The 16,987-nt window shown below is 37.7% G+C and overlaps 1 protein-coding gene across 3 annotated transcripts in view; it reads right to left on the bottom strand.

Annotated features, from left to right (window-relative positions):
• Positions 1–1,212: 1,212 nt before the first annotated feature.
• Positions 1,213–16,987, bottom strand: part of ZFP14 (ZFP14 zinc finger protein) — a 19,765-nt gene continuing 3,990 nt past the window's right edge. For 2 of the 3 annotated variants that reach the window (XM_011217262.3, XM_034638351.1), the window contains 4 exons: positions 15,982–16,071; positions 12,578–12,704; positions 11,373–11,471; positions 1,213–6,564 (listed from right to left, as the gene is read on the bottom strand). In XM_011217262.3, coding sequence (XP_011215564.1) covers positions 5,198–6,564; positions 11,373–11,471; positions 12,578–12,704; positions 15,982–15,990 — 1,602 coding nt within the window. In that variant the 5' untranslated portion in view covers positions 15,991–16,071 and the 3' untranslated portion in view covers positions 1,213–5,197. The remainder of the gene's footprint in view (positions 6,565–11,372; positions 11,472–12,577; positions 12,705–15,981; positions 16,072–16,987) is intronic. The other variant, XM_011217263.3, reaches the window with a different exon arrangement.

A 16,987-nucleotide genomic window follows, 5' to 3' on the forward strand; every position in this document is an offset into this window, starting at 1 on the left:
CATTTTGAGTGCTTTGGACATATGGTTTTCTTTTGGGTATATTCCCAGAAGTGGAATTCCCCAGTTAGTTGTTCGTTTATATAAACTGTCTTCAACAGAGATCATTTCATTTTACATCCCCACAAACAGTACTGGAGAGTACTAGTTACTCCATATTCTCACCAACATTTTGTTATTGTCAATCTTTTTCCCACTCCCCCACCCTCAGCCTGTATTGTCAATCTTTCTAATTTTAGCTATTGCTTGAGTTACAGGGTCTCATTGTGGTTTGTTTTTTGTTGTTTTTTTTTAATAGGCTACATGCCCAATATGGGGCTTGAACTCATGACCCTGAGATCAAGAGTCAGACGCACTACTGACTGGGCCAGGTGCTCCTCATTGTGGCTCTTTATTTTTTAAAGATTTATTTATTAGAGAGAGAGGGAAATAGCACATGCATGCATGTGTGGGGTGGGAGGCGGTGGAGGGAGAGAATCTTCAAGCAGACTCCCGACTGAGCTCGGAGCCTGACATGGCACTGGATCTCATGCCCCATGAGATCATGACTTGAGGTGAAACCAGGAGTCAGATGCTTAACCACTAAGCCACCCCCCATTGTTGTTTTAATTGGCATTTCCATGATAACTAATGATGTTGAGCATCCTTTTGTGTGCATATTGGCCACTCTTGTATCTTCTTCTTGAAATATCTAATAAGTAAGACTGAAGGTTTTTGTTGCATGTCAGTACTTACCTCAAAAAAGCAAACAGGGCCCAGAGTCTGAATGTATTGGTTACAGCAGAGAAATCGTGAGTAACATTGGGATACTGAAGAGGTAGAAGTCTGAAGGACAATACACCTGAATAATGGAAAGCTAGAAGAACCTATTGTGTTTAAAAATATGACTTATAAGACAAGATTTTTAGAGAGGAGGAACATCTATTCTATAGTTGAGATATGACCTTAAGACCTTCAATAGAGAGCCACACAAAAAATTAGGGAGCTGAAACCAAGAGTCAGATGCTTAACTGACTGAGCCACCCAGGTGCCCCTGACATCTCTGTGTCTTAATATACAATAATGGGACACCTGGCTGGCTCAGTCAGTAGAGCAGTGATGGAGCAACCATCTGGCAACATGTAAAGTGGAGAGTATGTACAGAGACTTCTAGATATGCACCTTAGATTCTTAACTCTTCAAAGAAATCAGAAAATACACAAAATGATATTCAATATAGCATTTTTATTATAATGAAAAATCATTTATGTCCTAATCACTATTTAACAGAATATTTAAGCATGTTTAATATATACATATCAAGGATGAAGCTAGAATCTTTTTCATTCTATAGAAAAGTACTAGGCCTCAAGATTCAAGCAGGAAGCTTTCAGAATATGACATGAGTTGCAAAGAAAAGTGCCCTTCCTCACCCCCTGCCAACACAATCACTCACCATAATGTCTGAAATGATGCTCTTGAAGACAGTCATTGTGGTAATGGAAGCATCTAGCAAAGTGGTTCACATTCTAAAGATGGTAAGAGATACTGGGAATGAGAATTCCACAATGAAGTTTGAGATACACCATGTTAAATAAAAATCTCTTTACTGTATCTTTTGACAAGCTGAGGATGTGTACTTGGATTTCCCCACAAGCAAATGCTTTGCTGCATTTACACATTTTCCTGAGAAATCTTTTTTTCCCCCAAATATCATCAAGGACTAGAATACCCCAAAACAAGTTTGTAGAGAACACTGGGTTAAGGCTTTACACTCTGTTACAAACACAGGTCTTCTGGAGATATGAGACTTGGGAAAGGCAAACACATGGATCTATGAGTGAAGACTGATTTTGTAATAAATTCTAAATATACCTTATTTAGAATTAAGACAAATAGAATCTTCATAAATGAAGCTGGTGTAGATTTTGCTTTTGGGGAGCTATCTTCATTTAGGTTTGTATCAGGATTATTTTATCTGTGCAGAATGAATTGGTAGAATTTGGTGAAGGATTATCTATTTATTAAAGCTTTCACCTGTACAATTATCAGATTTTTTTCTTAAGCGGGGAGTTCATACACACACACACATTTGCTTCTTGGTCTATTTGAGTCAATTGTCATAACATATTCCTACAGAAAAAAAACCCACTTTATATTTTAGGTATTGGAATACATAGAACACTTATACATAGTATTGTGTTGTAACTAAAACAAAATTTTCTGGATAATCTGTAGCTATGTCACCTTTATTACTGTCCATGTTCTAAGTGCATTATCTTTCATTTTCTTTTTCTTGATTAGGTCTTCCAAAATCTAATCATTATTAACACTGGATTAAATCTACTACTGTCTGGTCCTTAATTTCTATTTTCAGTTGTGTTTTGTTTCTCTTTTGTAGGTTTTATTCTGTTCTGTTTCTGGTTTCTTGATGTAAGTATTCACTCCCTTAACACATTTATTTATGTGACAGACCCTGTGTTGACTGCTGTGGGTAAAGTGAAGATGATGAAGACTGGGTGCACAAATGAAATTTCCTTAATGCATTAAAGGGGATGAATTTCTCACTGAACAGAACTTTGGGGGACATCTGACAAGTCTAGGTGCACACATCTCATTAACAATCATTTCTAAGTAGTCTATAAATTTGTTTTGATTTTAAACATTTTATTTCTGAAACTTTCAAACACATAAAAAAGTAGAAATATTAGAACAATGAACCCCCCCAAAACAAATCACCCTGCATCAGTAATTATCAACATTTTGCCAATCTACTTCCCAGCTCTCCTGGCCAATTCTTCTTCTTTTGCTAGAGTATTCTAATGCAAATATGGTATCTTTACCATTCCTTAAATATATAAGTATGTATCTCTAACACATAGAACCTTTTATCTTTTAATAACCACAGTGATATTATCATCCCTAACAAAATTAGTATTTCTAAATATCATCTAATACCCAGTGCATGTCCACATTTTCCCCACTGTTTCCAAAATGTCTTTTTACATTTTGTTCAAACTGGGTCCAAGCAATGCCCACGTGCTGAATTGAGTTGATAGGTCTCTTAAGTCTCTTAATCTGTTAACCGTTGCCCTTCCCCTTTTCTTTTTCATGCCACTCATTTTTTGAAGAAATCAGGTCACTTGTTTCGTAGAATTTTACACATTCTGGATCTGCTTGGCTACTTCCTTGTGGTGCCATTTACTTTGTTCATCTATTCCCCCAAATTCTCGTTTTTAAAGAGTTCGATTCAAAGATCTGTTTCCTTCAGCTCACCATTTTGGCAATAAGGCTTTGTAGGCAGTGGTATTTCCTACTGCATTTTATCAGGACGTGGATATTGTCTGAGAGTCCCACTTTTATAGAGGTTAAAATTGATCAAAGGGCTCAGAGGTGGTCAGCTTGATAAATCCACTGTAAAGTTCTCACTATAAAATATTTCACCCAATGGTTTTAATATCCACCGAAGATCATTTTCTGGACCCATTATTCCATTAGGGAACTAGAAAATGGTGATTTTTCTAGTCCTATCATTCTTTCTGTATTTACTGATATCTTAAAAGCAAAACAAAACAAAAACCTTTTAATTTGAGTAACTTTTGGTGGCCCTGAAACTTGGTTCACATGGAAAAAAAGGAAAATAAATGCTTATTTTTTCCCTTATCAATTTTTAGAATGAGTTGGTGCCCAAGCATCTTCCATTGCTGACCAAACTGTGCAGCTGTAACCAAGTAAACTATCAAACTACTAGTGGGGTCATGTCAAAAGACCTAACTTCCACTGGTTGAAGATGGGGCAATTTAAACATCAAACCATATACTGCCAGTAATGGAATAATGATCTTTCTTTTATATGAATTTTACAAAAAAAATACACACACACGAACACACACACACACACTTTAAATTTCCAACTGGTTAGATTCCTTTCTGCCATCTTTTTGATGTTTTTAATCTTTAACGGTGGTCAGACAATAGGGATTACAAAACATTTATTTTTTGGAATTTATTATGGGAAAATAATTTCATATTTTTCTGATTCTTCAACAGTTGTATTCTTAACCTCACCTTCATGAAATTTGTAAGGTCTCTTTTCAGCATGAAATGACTGGTGCGGCTCAAATGATGAACTTCTCACATTCAATATAACCTCCTAGATTTTATCTGGAATAAATTATCTTAAGTTTAGTTAAGTGCTGAGCAGTGACATGAGGCATTTCTACATTTATTACTTCTAGAGTAAATTCCTTTCATATGAATTCACTAACACTAATGATAACAATTGTAGATAATATTTACAGAAAACATGCTATGTGGGTGCTATTTTTCCAAGCATTAACTACTTAATCCTTAAGATAATCCTATTACACAGTGTGGCAGGCTGACTCTGAAATGGTCCCTACAGCCTGGTATTCATACTCTTGTGTAATCCTCCACACTTGAGTGTGGGGTGACCCAGTAACTAGCTTCTAACCAGAAGACAGCAAAGGTGACTAAAAAACAGGTGTTATTCCGGTGATTAGATCACACAGGTTTACAGCGTCTATGATGTTAGTAGACTCCACTGCATTCTTGGCTTGCACACTTAATAAGCAGTTACGCTGAAGAAGCCCATGTGGCAAGGAACTAAGGTCAGCCTTCAGCCAACTAGAAACTGTCGGGGACAGCCAACAACCATGTGAGGTTGGAAATGGATCCCTTCCCCTGTTGAGCCTTTAGATGAGACACAAACCTGGCTGAAACCTTTAGTTTAGCTTTGTGAGAGACTCTGAAGCAGAGGATCCAACAAAGTTATGCCCAGACACCTGACCCATAGTAATTGTGAGATAATGTGTATTATTTTAAGCTACTAAATTTGTGGTAATTTATTACACAGCAATAAATAACTAATATACATAGGTACTACTATCACCATTTTACAAGTGAGCAAAATGAGGCACAGAAGCTTAAGTACCTTGTCCAATAACACACTGGTAACAAAGGAGTGAAATGGAGATAATGATAGATAAGGCTAAAGATTTTCCTACATTCATTATATTATTCCCTCATATGAATTTGCTGAAGATAAACAATGTCTGAATGATGACAGAAGGCTTTTAAAGCAACATATTTTTTTCAATAATATAAAATTTCTTATGCTTAGTTGAAGCATGAAGCAAATTTCAAAAAAATGAATTTTCGGATATTCTGCAACATAATGTACAATTGAAGGCTTTCTTGTATTAAACCCCATTATGAATTTTCTGATGTTGAGTAAGGTGTGAATGTTGTCTAAAGGCCTTCTTACATTCCTTACATTTGTAGGGTTTCTCCCCAGTATGAATTCTCTGGTGTTGAGTAAGGAATGAATAAAGTCTAAAAGCCTTACCACATTCCTTACATTCATAAGGTTTCTCACCAGTATGAATACTCTGATGCTGAGTAAGCTGTGAGAGCAGTCTAAAAGGTTTTCTACATTCCTTACATTCATAAGGTTTCTCGCCAGTATGAATACTCTGATGTTGGGTAAGTTGTGAGAGCAATCTAAAGGCCTTCCCACATTCTTCACATTCGTAAGGTCTCTCACCAATATGAATGCTCTGATGTGAAATAAGTTGTGAGTAACTACTAAAGGTCTTCCAGCATTCCATACATTCATAGGGTTTCTCACGAGTATGGATTCTCTGATGGCGAACAAGTTGTTGCCTGAGTCTAAAAGTCTTCCCACATTCCTTACATTCATAGGGTTTCTCACCAGTATGAATACTCTGATGGACAGTAAGTTGTTGGCATATTCTAAAAGCCTTTCCACATTCCTTACATTCATAAGGTTTCTCACCAAAATGAATTTTCTGATGCACTCTAAGGTCTGGACCACATACAAAGGCTTTCCCACATTCCTTACATTCATAGAGCTTCTCAGCAGTATGAAGTCTCTGATGTCGAGTAAGGTGTGTACACTGCCTAAAGGTCTTCCCACATGCCTTACATTCATAGGGTTTCTCACCAGTATGAATTCTCTGATGTCGAGCAAGTTGCTGATGCACTCTGAAGGCCTTTCCACACTCCTTACATTCATAGGGCTTTTCACCGGTATGAAGTCTCTGATGTTGAGTAAGTTCTTGGAGCACTGTAAAGGCCTTCCCACATTCCTTACATTCATAAGGCTTCTCGCCAGTATGAAGTTTGTGATGTCGGATAAGGTGTGCACGCTGTCTAAATGCCTGCCCACATTCCTTACATTTATAAGGTTTCTCACCAGTATGAATTCTCAGGTGTTGACTGAGCGTTGAGCGACGAATAAAGGTCTTCCTACATTCCTTACATTCATACAACTTTTCTCCATTATGAACTCTCTGATATTCAGCAAGAAAATTATGCTTTTTGTAAGTGGTCATTTTTTCAGAAGTGATTTTCACTTGCCCAAAATATCCCTCTTGTGGTTCCTTTTGCCCCTCAATCTTGCCTTTGCATTCCCAATCATTTCTAAAAATGGAGTCCTGAAGACTACAGCTTTTAATTCTTTCCATTATCTCCCACTGGAATGAATATATTTCATAAATGTCCTTTTCTGGAGATAAAGTATTGGTCCTGTATCTGGACTCCAAATCTGAAAGAAAACAGAAGGCAAACACACACTATTTTCCTGTGACAGAAAAAAGAAAACTTCTATAGAGAAGTAAAAGGCACCTAAAATAACATCTATTATAAGTGAATGGACTAGGTACCTCTAAAACAGGCGTTTCTGCTACAATACCAGGTATGTGTACCTAAAAAAACCCCTTATCTCCTGCAAAATTACATACCAAAAAGTTAAGAGTTTATTAAGACAAGAGGGCTGGAGAAGACCACTCAAACCTATCCAACTTTACTGGCAGAGCACCAACAAATACAGTAATTGATATTTCAAGAGATAACTCAAGAGGCAGTTCAACATGGCTGAAGGCCATTTCATGGATACTAAAATGTGCACACAAAAAAAGTGGAAATGCTAGATTTTAGGTGCTGAGACACTGCAATGAAAAAAAAAAAAAGCCCTGAGCCAGCAAGACTACCATTAAGGTGGGAACAGAGTAAAATGTAACCTGTCTCCTGCTAGAAGCCATGCAAGGTTGATGGCATCTACCTCTGGGGAGGGAGTCCTGGATGCAGATACTTATTATTAATTTTTTTCATATGGAGGTGAAAGGGCAACCAACAATAAAGCATCAAGTTGAATGGTTTGCGTTTCCTGTTGAATGTTTTAAGTTTACTTCTATTCTGGCTTCATTGAGGTAGGAAAATAACCTGTAAACCAACAAACTCTCACATTATAGTGCTATCATTCCCTATTCCATATCGCTATTAAGCTTATTTGTATTGCAGTTACTAATTGTATTATGGAACAGACTATTCTCATACATTAAAAAAAAAAAATAAAAAGCAAAGGAAACAGAGAATGGAGTCCAGGACTGGAGATAAGGCTGGTGATTAGGGAAACAAGTTACATCAGTGAGAAGAAGCACCTGAAGACTTCTTAAAACTATAGAGGTATTTTTAACTGACTGAAACATAATCTACAGGATTAAGTCCTGGGCATGTTTTTGTTTTGTACTTATTTAAATTCTCCAGCAAATGATTCTGATGCTGATCAATATTTGAGTCTCTCTACTTAAATGTTTTTAATGATTTTTCTTTATAATTAGAATCAAATATAAATAACTGAACATAGATAATAAGCTGCTCAGGCAGGGTGTTGAAATCCAAGTAAGGTGAGGAAAGTATCCAGACAGAGGAGCAAACCAGCATGTACTGGGCAAATCTACCATGAATCTAATTCTACTTCCCATCACTACTATTCCAATCAAAACCACTATCATCTTCAACCGGGACTAAAGAAATAACCTCCTAACTGGTCTTCCTTCTTCCCATCTTACCCCTAATTCAATCTCTTCTCCATAGAGGGATAATTATATGACAAATCAGCTTATGTAATTCCCCTGCTCAAAAGTTTCTAATGGCTTTCTATCACACTAAAAAGTCACGTGCCTTACCTTTGAATAATCATCCTCATCATCCCGGCCACCTTGCTGTACCTCAAATATACAAAACTTCCATCTCCTGACCCAAGGCCTTTGCATTTGCTGTTCTATCAGGACTGCTCTGGCTTTAGATATTCCTATAACTTGAGCTCTTTCTTCACGTCTCTACTCAAATATTACCTCCTTAAAAAGCCCTAACCACCCTAAAACAAATGTGTCTATACCTGCCAATTTCTATTCACTTGCTCTTCTCACTTAATAATACTCGTCACCACCTAATATTATTTATTCATTTACTTGTTTACTTAATGTCCTTATTCCTATTAAAATGTAAATATGACTGCTGGAGCCTACCACTCTTGTTCACAATTGTTCCACTGGTGTCTAGCACAGTGCATGGTTCAGACTGGGCACTCAATGAATGAATACATTTTTAGGCAACAAAAGGCATATAAACTAATCAAAATAGAAGCCAGAAAGAAACTGGATCCTATACAGATAGATACTGCTATGGACTGAATTGTGTCCCCCCAAAATTATACACTGAAGCCCTGACCACCCACACTGACTGTATTCGCTAGTAGTGCTTTCTAGAAGATAATTAAGGTTGAATGAAGTCATAAGGCTCCTAATCCAATAGGACTGGTGGCCTTATAAGAGGTCTCTTTCTCTCTCTCTTCTCCTCCTCTCCCTCTCCCTCTCCGCCATGTGAGGACAATGTGAGAAGGGAAGATCAAGCCAGGAAGAGAGCCCTCATCAGAGCTCCCAAATGCTAATCTCAGACTTCCACTCTCCAGAACTATAGGAAAACAAATTCCTGTTGTTTAAGTCACCCAAGCTATGGTATTTTGTTATGGCAGCTCAAACTGACTAAAACAGATTTACATATAAATGAATTATAGTCACTGATCATAAAAAAGAGTAGGCCCTCTCTGTTCAAATTTCTTACCCACCACCCATAATGTAGGACAGTTTTGTTTACTTTTATTTTGAAAAAACTGTAGATTCCTACAGGTTGCAGAGAAATATACAGGAAAGTCTTATGCAACCTTCACCCAGCCCTTCTCAATGTTAACATCTTACATAACCATAGTATAATATTCAAAGCGAGAAATTCTCCTAGTTTTCCTCTAAAAGCTTTAAATTTAGCTTTCATATTTTTTAAAGTTTATTTTTTTTATTATTTTTAGTAATTTCTACACCCCACAACCCCAAGATCACGATTTATTAGAGAGATAATGTGAAAGGGAGGGAGAGAGAGAGAGAATCTCAAGCAGACTCCCCACCAAGTCTGGAGCCTGATGCAGGGCTCACTCTCATGACCCTGAGATCATGACCTGAGCTGAAATGAAGAGTTGGACACTCAACATACTGAGCCACCCAGGTGCCCCTTGATTACTGTAGTTTTATTTTTATTTTTTAAAAGATTTTATTTATTTATTTGACAAAGAGAGAGCACAAGCAGGGGGAGCTGCAGGCAGAGGGGAGAGGGAGAAGCAGGCTCCCCAGGGAGCAGGGAGCCTGATGCGGGGCTTGGTCCCAGGACCCCAGGATCATGACCCAAGCCAAAGGCAGTCACTTAACCACCTGAGCCACACGGGAGCCCCTGATTACTGTAGTTTTATAATGAATCTTGAAGTATCTTGAAGTCATGTAATCTAATGTCCTATAATATATTCTTCCTTTTCCAAGATTACCTTAGAAATGCTAAGTTGAACATTAGCATCCCCAAACATCACCATCCCCAAAACAGTCTCTTTCCATTTATTTAGGGTCTTTAATTTCTCTTGGCAATGTTCCATGATTTTTTGTATGGAGGTCTTGCATGTTTTGTTAAATTTATTCCTTAGTATTTTTATTTTTTGACACTAATGTAAATGGACTTAATTTGCTTTAATTTTAATTGACTTAATTTACTTTACTTTAAATTTCTTTATTTTTTCCACTTCTAGCATATAAAAACACAATTGATTTTTATATATTAACTTTGTATCCTGTAATCTTACTGTGATCTTCATTTATTACTTTGAGTGGTTGCTGCTTTGATTCCTTAGGATTTTCTATATACACAATCATGCCATCTCCAAACAGAGTTTAACTTCTTGCTTTTTGATTTTTGTCTCTTATTTTTCTTGCCGTATTGCAGTGCTAGGACCTTCACTACAATGTTAAATAGATATGGGAAGAGTGTGCACTCTTGCCTTGTTCCCAATCTTAGGGGGAAAACTCTTCAATCAAGTATAATGAAGTTTATGATTTTTGTTTTAAGCAATATTTTTTGAGGAAGTTCCCTTCAATTTCTGGTTTCCTGAAAACTTTATCATGAATGGATGTTGAATTTTTGTCATATGCTATTTCTACATCTATGGACACAATCACATGGTTTCTCTTATTCCTGTTAATACTGTGAATGACACGGATTAATTTTTTTTCACACTAATTAATTTTTGAATGTTAAACCAAGCTTGCATTCCTGGGATAAACCCTACTTGATCATCATTTTTATTGCTGGATTTAATTTACTAATATTTTCGCAAGGATTTTACATCTATGTTCATGAAGGATAATGAGCCTGTCATTTTTTTTTTCCTTAAGTAATTTGTCAGGACGTAGTATACAAGTTACACTATTCCCAGAAAATGAGTTGGGAGCTGTTCTTTCCTTTTATGAAGGAATTTGTGTAACGCTGCTAGTTCTTCCTTAAATACTTAATAGAATTCACCAGTGAAGCCATTTGAACCCGGTGTTTTCTCTGTGGAAAGATTTCTGATAATGAATTCAACTATTTTGATAGATATAAGGTTATTCATATTTTCCTTTTTTATCTTGTGTCAGTTCTGGTAATTGTGTTTTTCAAGGAGTTTTTCCATTCATTTAAGATGTCCAACTTATTGGCAGAAAATTACTCATGGTATTCTCTCATTATTCTTTTAATGGCTATAGGGTGTGAAGTGATAACCCAGTTACTCTTTCATTCCTAGTATTAGCAATTGTTGTTGTCTTTTTTTTTCTTGATGAGTCAAGCTAGGTGTTTACCAACTTTGTTGATATTTTCGAGAAATCAACTTTTGGCTTTATTAATTTTCTCTATTTTTTCTATCTTGTTGATTTCAGCTCTTATGTTTATTGTCATCTTTTTTCCTTCTACTGAGAACAGCTCCTGTCTTTGAAGTAGGAGAAAAATATGAGAAATGAGAAAAACGGAGGGTTGTAATCAAGGTCAACATGCAGTTCCTTTGGTGTCCAGGTTTAAAAGATTTTAATTTGCTTCCCAGGTCTCAGCCCTTTCCTCCACAAGCCACGGGCTTTTGAGGAGAGATTTCCAACAACATCTCAAGGCCAGCAGGCTTGGCTAATTACCTGCATTAATTCCCCGTCCTGCTCAGCCCTCACTCACCAGAGTAGTGTCTTCTGGTCCCTTCCTTCACAACCATCCAAGGCTCCTTCCCTTCATCCAATAAGGTAATTACATCTGGTTTAGAAATGGAAGGTTCTGCTTAAAAGATAATGTGACATGAAATCATAAGAACAAAAGTCAGGTTCAAATTTGGTTAAGTTTGTAATTAACTACAGATCAAAATGGTACTTTACAAAGCCTTAGCAAAGAAATGCAAGGGAGCTGAAGAACACTCATATTAGGGTAACTTCAGAAGCACAAGCAACAGATGGTTAAGAAAAGGTCTTAATATAATTTAAACTCATACAAGCTCTATTGAGAGGCAGTCTTGTGTAGTGGTGGAGAACAAAGAATCTGGATCCAGACTGCCTGAGTTTAAATCCTGCCTTTGTTGCTGTGTTACCTCAGCCAATTATTAACCTCTTATTCCTAAGTTTTCTCATCTGAAATGAGGATAATCATAGCATATTTCTTATAGAGTCTGAGAATTAATTAATAACGCACAATGTTCAGAATAGTATCTAAGTACAAATATATGAAGTTTATATATATATATTATTTATTTATATACATATATATGTGTGTGTATTAGCTATTTTTATTGTTATCAATTTGCTGACAGGAGAGTGTCTTCCTGAGATGTCTTCTGATTCTTTCTAGGATTACACATTCAACGTTAAATGCAAAGTTCTCAGATTTTAAATTTCAACCACAAAGCAGGTAGAACTGAATATGTCTATTACAGGAAACACAATGTGTTTACTTTAGTTTTAAATAAACTTTGTGGATCCATTTCATACTGTGTAAGTTCTATAGGTTCCCCTGATTTTTAGAGAGACTCAAAACCCCTGTGTTTAGGTACTCTTCTTGCAGGTGGAATAGAAAGGAGTGTTAAGTATCTGCATCAATTCTGGGCTCAAATATAATGTAAAATCTGATTTCTTGGACAATGCTTCTGTTGTAAGCAACCCAGAATTCAAGCCCAGCCCTTGGATACCAGTGAAACAAGTAAATTACAGAGCCTGAAGAAACTCTGAGGGACAGAGCCAGATGCAAGTGATGAAGTATTAAATGCAGGAGCCTATTTCCAACCTAATGAAGCTGAAACTTTGGAATAGAGAGGAAAAATTTATCTAGTTTCTCAAAACATTTTCCTGAAATTTACAGTAGAAAAAGGCAACACAATTTGGGATAAATAGCCTTACCTAGTGAGATGAAATTGCTATAATTCTCCCACATCACATCCCTATATAAGTCCCTTTGAGCTGAGTCCAGGAATTCCCATTCTTCCTGTGAGAAGTCTATGGCCACATCCCTGAATGTCACTGAACCCTGCAAAAATAAAATTCATGTATTACCTGCAAAAATACGTGAAATATTTTTTAAATGAAAAGGGAGGAGATCGAGGACTGTAATGCAGAGAAGACGCCACATAACAAATAAATGGGGTAGGGCTTATGAGTCAGGACAGTAAAAAATTAGTGTCACTGAAGCAGAGTTCTACGTGTCTTGAATAGTCCTGTGGCTGCAGATAAAATTAATTTTTTATCCCAAAATATCTGGAAATGAATAAAATAACCAAAAAGAGTCCCAATTAAATGAGACCATAGATACAAGCTTTCTACAAGCTATGTGTCTCCACCACAAATTAATGGGAAGCGCCCTCCACCTTCTTTTCCCTTTAATGATTGTGAAAAAATACTGATAAAAACTTCTCCTAAATGTACTACAATATCTTTTTTAAGGAAATAGACTCAAGTCATCATAAAATCAGATTTTCTTATAAACATTTTCCCTATAAAGACCACTTCTTTAGTCAACTTTACAAAAACTGCTACATGGTAGTCCACATTTTTTATATATATTCGATTCAGTCTTTTTCTTTTCCTATTTAGATATTTTAATTCAATTCAATTTCAAAAATCTTTCTCAGCTCTCACAGTCTACATTTTCTATTACTTATGCATCTGGTTGACCTTCCTAGTCTTTATCATCCGTCATCCCTCACTGAATACCCTTCCTCATTCCGGAGTTAGAGGATACTGAACCATGATGACATCACTCTGGACCAGTGGTTTTCAATAAGGAGTGATTTTACTCCCCAGAAAACATTTGGCCATGTCTGGAGACAATTTTTGTTGTTACCACTGAGGGGAGGGGGTGTGAGTGTTACAGGCATCTAATTGGTAAAGGCCAGGGATACTGTTAGACATCCTGCAATGCAGAGGACAAGTCCCCACAATAAAAGATTCTCTGGCTCAAAGTATTAATAGTCCCAAGGCTGAGAAACCTTGCTCTAAACCAGTACATCCCGTTAAATTACGCAATGGACTTTGCTCCTGGTATTCTCCTCCTCTCAGGGTTTGCTGGAGATGATTCAAGAGAGAGATCTCTTTGCATTTCTGTTCTGATAACCTCCTAATCACCCCACTGGTGAGGGAGCGATCCCTTGCCCTAAATAGTATGAGGTGGCTCAATTCCTGACACTGGACAGATGAGATTGACAGCATTTATTAGACATGTATACTCAGAGCCCAGGGGAGGAGAACACCACATGTCATGCAGGGCCCCACAGGGGTTGCACTCAGGAATAGAGTGAACAAGCAGGGTCTGTGGGAGGCAGGCTTTGTAGTAAAAGGAGGGTAAGGTGTCCCTGATTCCCGCAGGAGAATGTGACTGGTTGGTTTGAATAATTCTGTGGGCCGACAGGCAGGTGAAACCCTTTAGAGTGAGGACCAGGAGGGGCTTAGGTCATCTGTCTGATAGGAAAGCTAGCTGGGTGGGAGTCTTTTCTGGTGGATGGGGAGTGTATCTGGCAAGAGCCGGGGAACTCATGATTAGGACTTCGGAGCCCTGACAAAGATATCAAGTCAGCGTATGAAATTTTAGGCCTCACAATATAAGGCCCCAATTACATCCCTACCCAATCCACCCAATCCTAAAAGCCTTACATATGTATAAGATCTCAACACATACAGAGACTGAGACGAGCCAACACTAAATCTCATCTTATGTACTTGGAAAACTCATGTCTGCAAAGAAGTCTGGAGTTTTCCAGGCAGTCAAACAGGACCTCCAGACAGTCAAATAGGACCAAATTCTCTCTTTCATCAAACCACAGATCTTCAAGGAAAGTTTTCAAAACAAGGATCTCCCACTTAATATCAATAACCCATTCCTGAATATCAGACATTCTAATACTACATTATTAAACAGGTACCTATTTTCCCATCATTTTAAAGCAAAGAACTCCACAATTCCAAGCCTCCAAATAGCCTCACAGCTCCCTCCAGTATAGACTTACAGTACACATGGGTTAGTTTCTGCACACATATCTTTAGCTTTAATATTTTCATTGTCTCTTTTACTGAATTCACTTTTCTCATTTGCTTTGTGTCTTTCCCCACAATTTCAATACTTGCCCAACTTTTTAGAAACTCATTTTATATTACACAAGAGCTACATGTTAACAACACTATGAAAATGCATTTCAACAAGAACGTAACACTCAGTTATGACTCACGCTCAGTATGATGCTCTGATATCTCCATTCTCATCAGCAGCACCAGATACAACCTCTTTAATGATATCTGCATGCATCTCAAAACATCTGTAGATGGTTCTGATAGTCTAGCAATGTGAAATAGAACGAGACTCTCCTGCACATTATTTTTTGTTAAAAAAGGTTGTACTGAAGTATACAATTTCACTTATATAAAGTTCTAAAAATAGGCAAAATTCATTTATGATGTTAGAAGTCAGCATAGTGGGAGCACCTGGGTGGCTCAGTTGGTTAAGCAGCTGCCTTCGGCTCAGGTCATGATCCCAGGGTCCTGGGATCAAGCCCTGCGCTGGGCTTCCCTGTTCAGCAAGGAGTCTGCTTCTCCCTCCACCCCTCCCTGAACTCATGAGCTCTCTCTCATATAAATAAAATAAAATCTTAAAAAAAAAAAAAAAGAAGTCAGGATAGTGGTTATATCTGGCCTGGGTGGGCAGGGAGTGACTGAAAGGGGGGCATCTAAGGTATTAGCAATATTCTCTTTCTTGACCTGAATGCTGATAGCACAGATGTGCTCAATTTATGAAAATTCATTCAGTTACACACTTAGGACTTATGGACTTTTCTCTATGTATGCTACATGTCAATAAAAAGCTCAAAAACTTTGAAAAGAGTTCTTCAAACTCTTTTTCAAACTGGGGACACAAATTTTTCCTACATAAAACCAGACTAAAAATCACTGTTTCAGAGAAATGTACTTTCTCTGAAGTTTAAATATTAAAATCAAAAGCTGTTCTATTGGAAAATGTTAACAAGGAGACATTCTGCAGAGAATGCTGGCATTTTTCTCAAGGCATTTCACTTTTCCTCCCTCATGGCTCTTGTCAGATTTTGGAGCTAGAAGACGGTCCACATTAGTTGGGAAGAGGGAAGGGCATGTAGAAAGGACACTGGGCTATTTATCTCCAACCCTCACAGGACTGAGAGTAACTAAAGCAAGTTTTTGGGAGGAGTTCTGTTAAATAAGAAGTTTCAGGGTAAGGAAAGAGTATGTACACATGACCTAGAGATCAACACTATTTCAAAAAGGACAAAAGAACATCAACTTACATGGGCCATGGTTTCGAAATGCAACAAGAACTGGTCAGTCCTTTTCAAGGATTCCCTGTTGGAGAACTGCAGAGCCCAGATAAGCCAGATCTGGAAGAAAAAAGAGGCCATGAAACCAAATGTAACTCGGACATCCCAAAATGACTTATATTAATGAGCTTTTTTCTTTCCCCTTCCCACTTCCTAACTATTCTCCACCACTATACCCACCCTGATCCCATACTCACAACAACTAGAGCAGACTCTAAGAAGTCTGAGGAAATCCAAGCCCTGAGAAAATCCAGCTGAACAATGATGGATTTGGTATAGAAGCCTGAATACTTCGGAGGATTCCCCACCTAGTAATGCAGATCTGGTCCTGGCATTGGACTCCTCCCTCCAGTACAACTTTTCAGGGCTGAGAAAGGGCCATACCACCCACATACAGCCTCTTGAGCCCCCAGGATCCTGCCTGAGCTTACTAAATATGAAGCCTGAAAACCACACAGGCTGAGCCGGGCAGCTGCTGCCACTGGCCTTTTCCCAGCCCGAACAACTCACTACTCTGCTTCCCAATCAGGACCTCTCACACGGTGACAACTTTGCACCTCCCCCCTCTCATACCATGACTACTGCAGTTAGTCAACAACATTCACGGAGAACTGTTACATGATGGGTGTTTTGTGTACATCACCCCATGACCCTCAGCACTGCTCTGCTATGTATTTCTTCTCATCTCTCAGTGGATCAGGAAACCAATGCTCAGGGGTGAAATCATTTGCCCAAATTCAATTAAGTGGCAAAGCTTTGTTCTGAGTTCACATTTCTCTAACTAAAAAGTCATCTTTCCACTTTGGTTTTTGCCTCTGAAGACTAGATTTCTACTTCACTGGGAGAAACCTGAGTAAGGGCAATTCGCCAAGAAAAGAAAGGAAGGAAGGAAGGAAGGAAGGAAGGAAGGAAGGAAGGAAGGAAGGAAGGGAAAAAAGAAAAGAAAAGAAAAGAAAAGAAAAGAAAAGAAAAAAAA

Source organism: Ailuropoda melanoleuca, chromosome 12, assembly GCF_002007445.2.
Source record: "Ailuropoda melanoleuca isolate Jingjing chromosome 12, ASM200744v2, whole genome shotgun sequence".
NCBI lineage: Eukaryota > Metazoa > Chordata > Mammalia > Carnivora > Ursidae > Ailuropoda > Ailuropoda melanoleuca.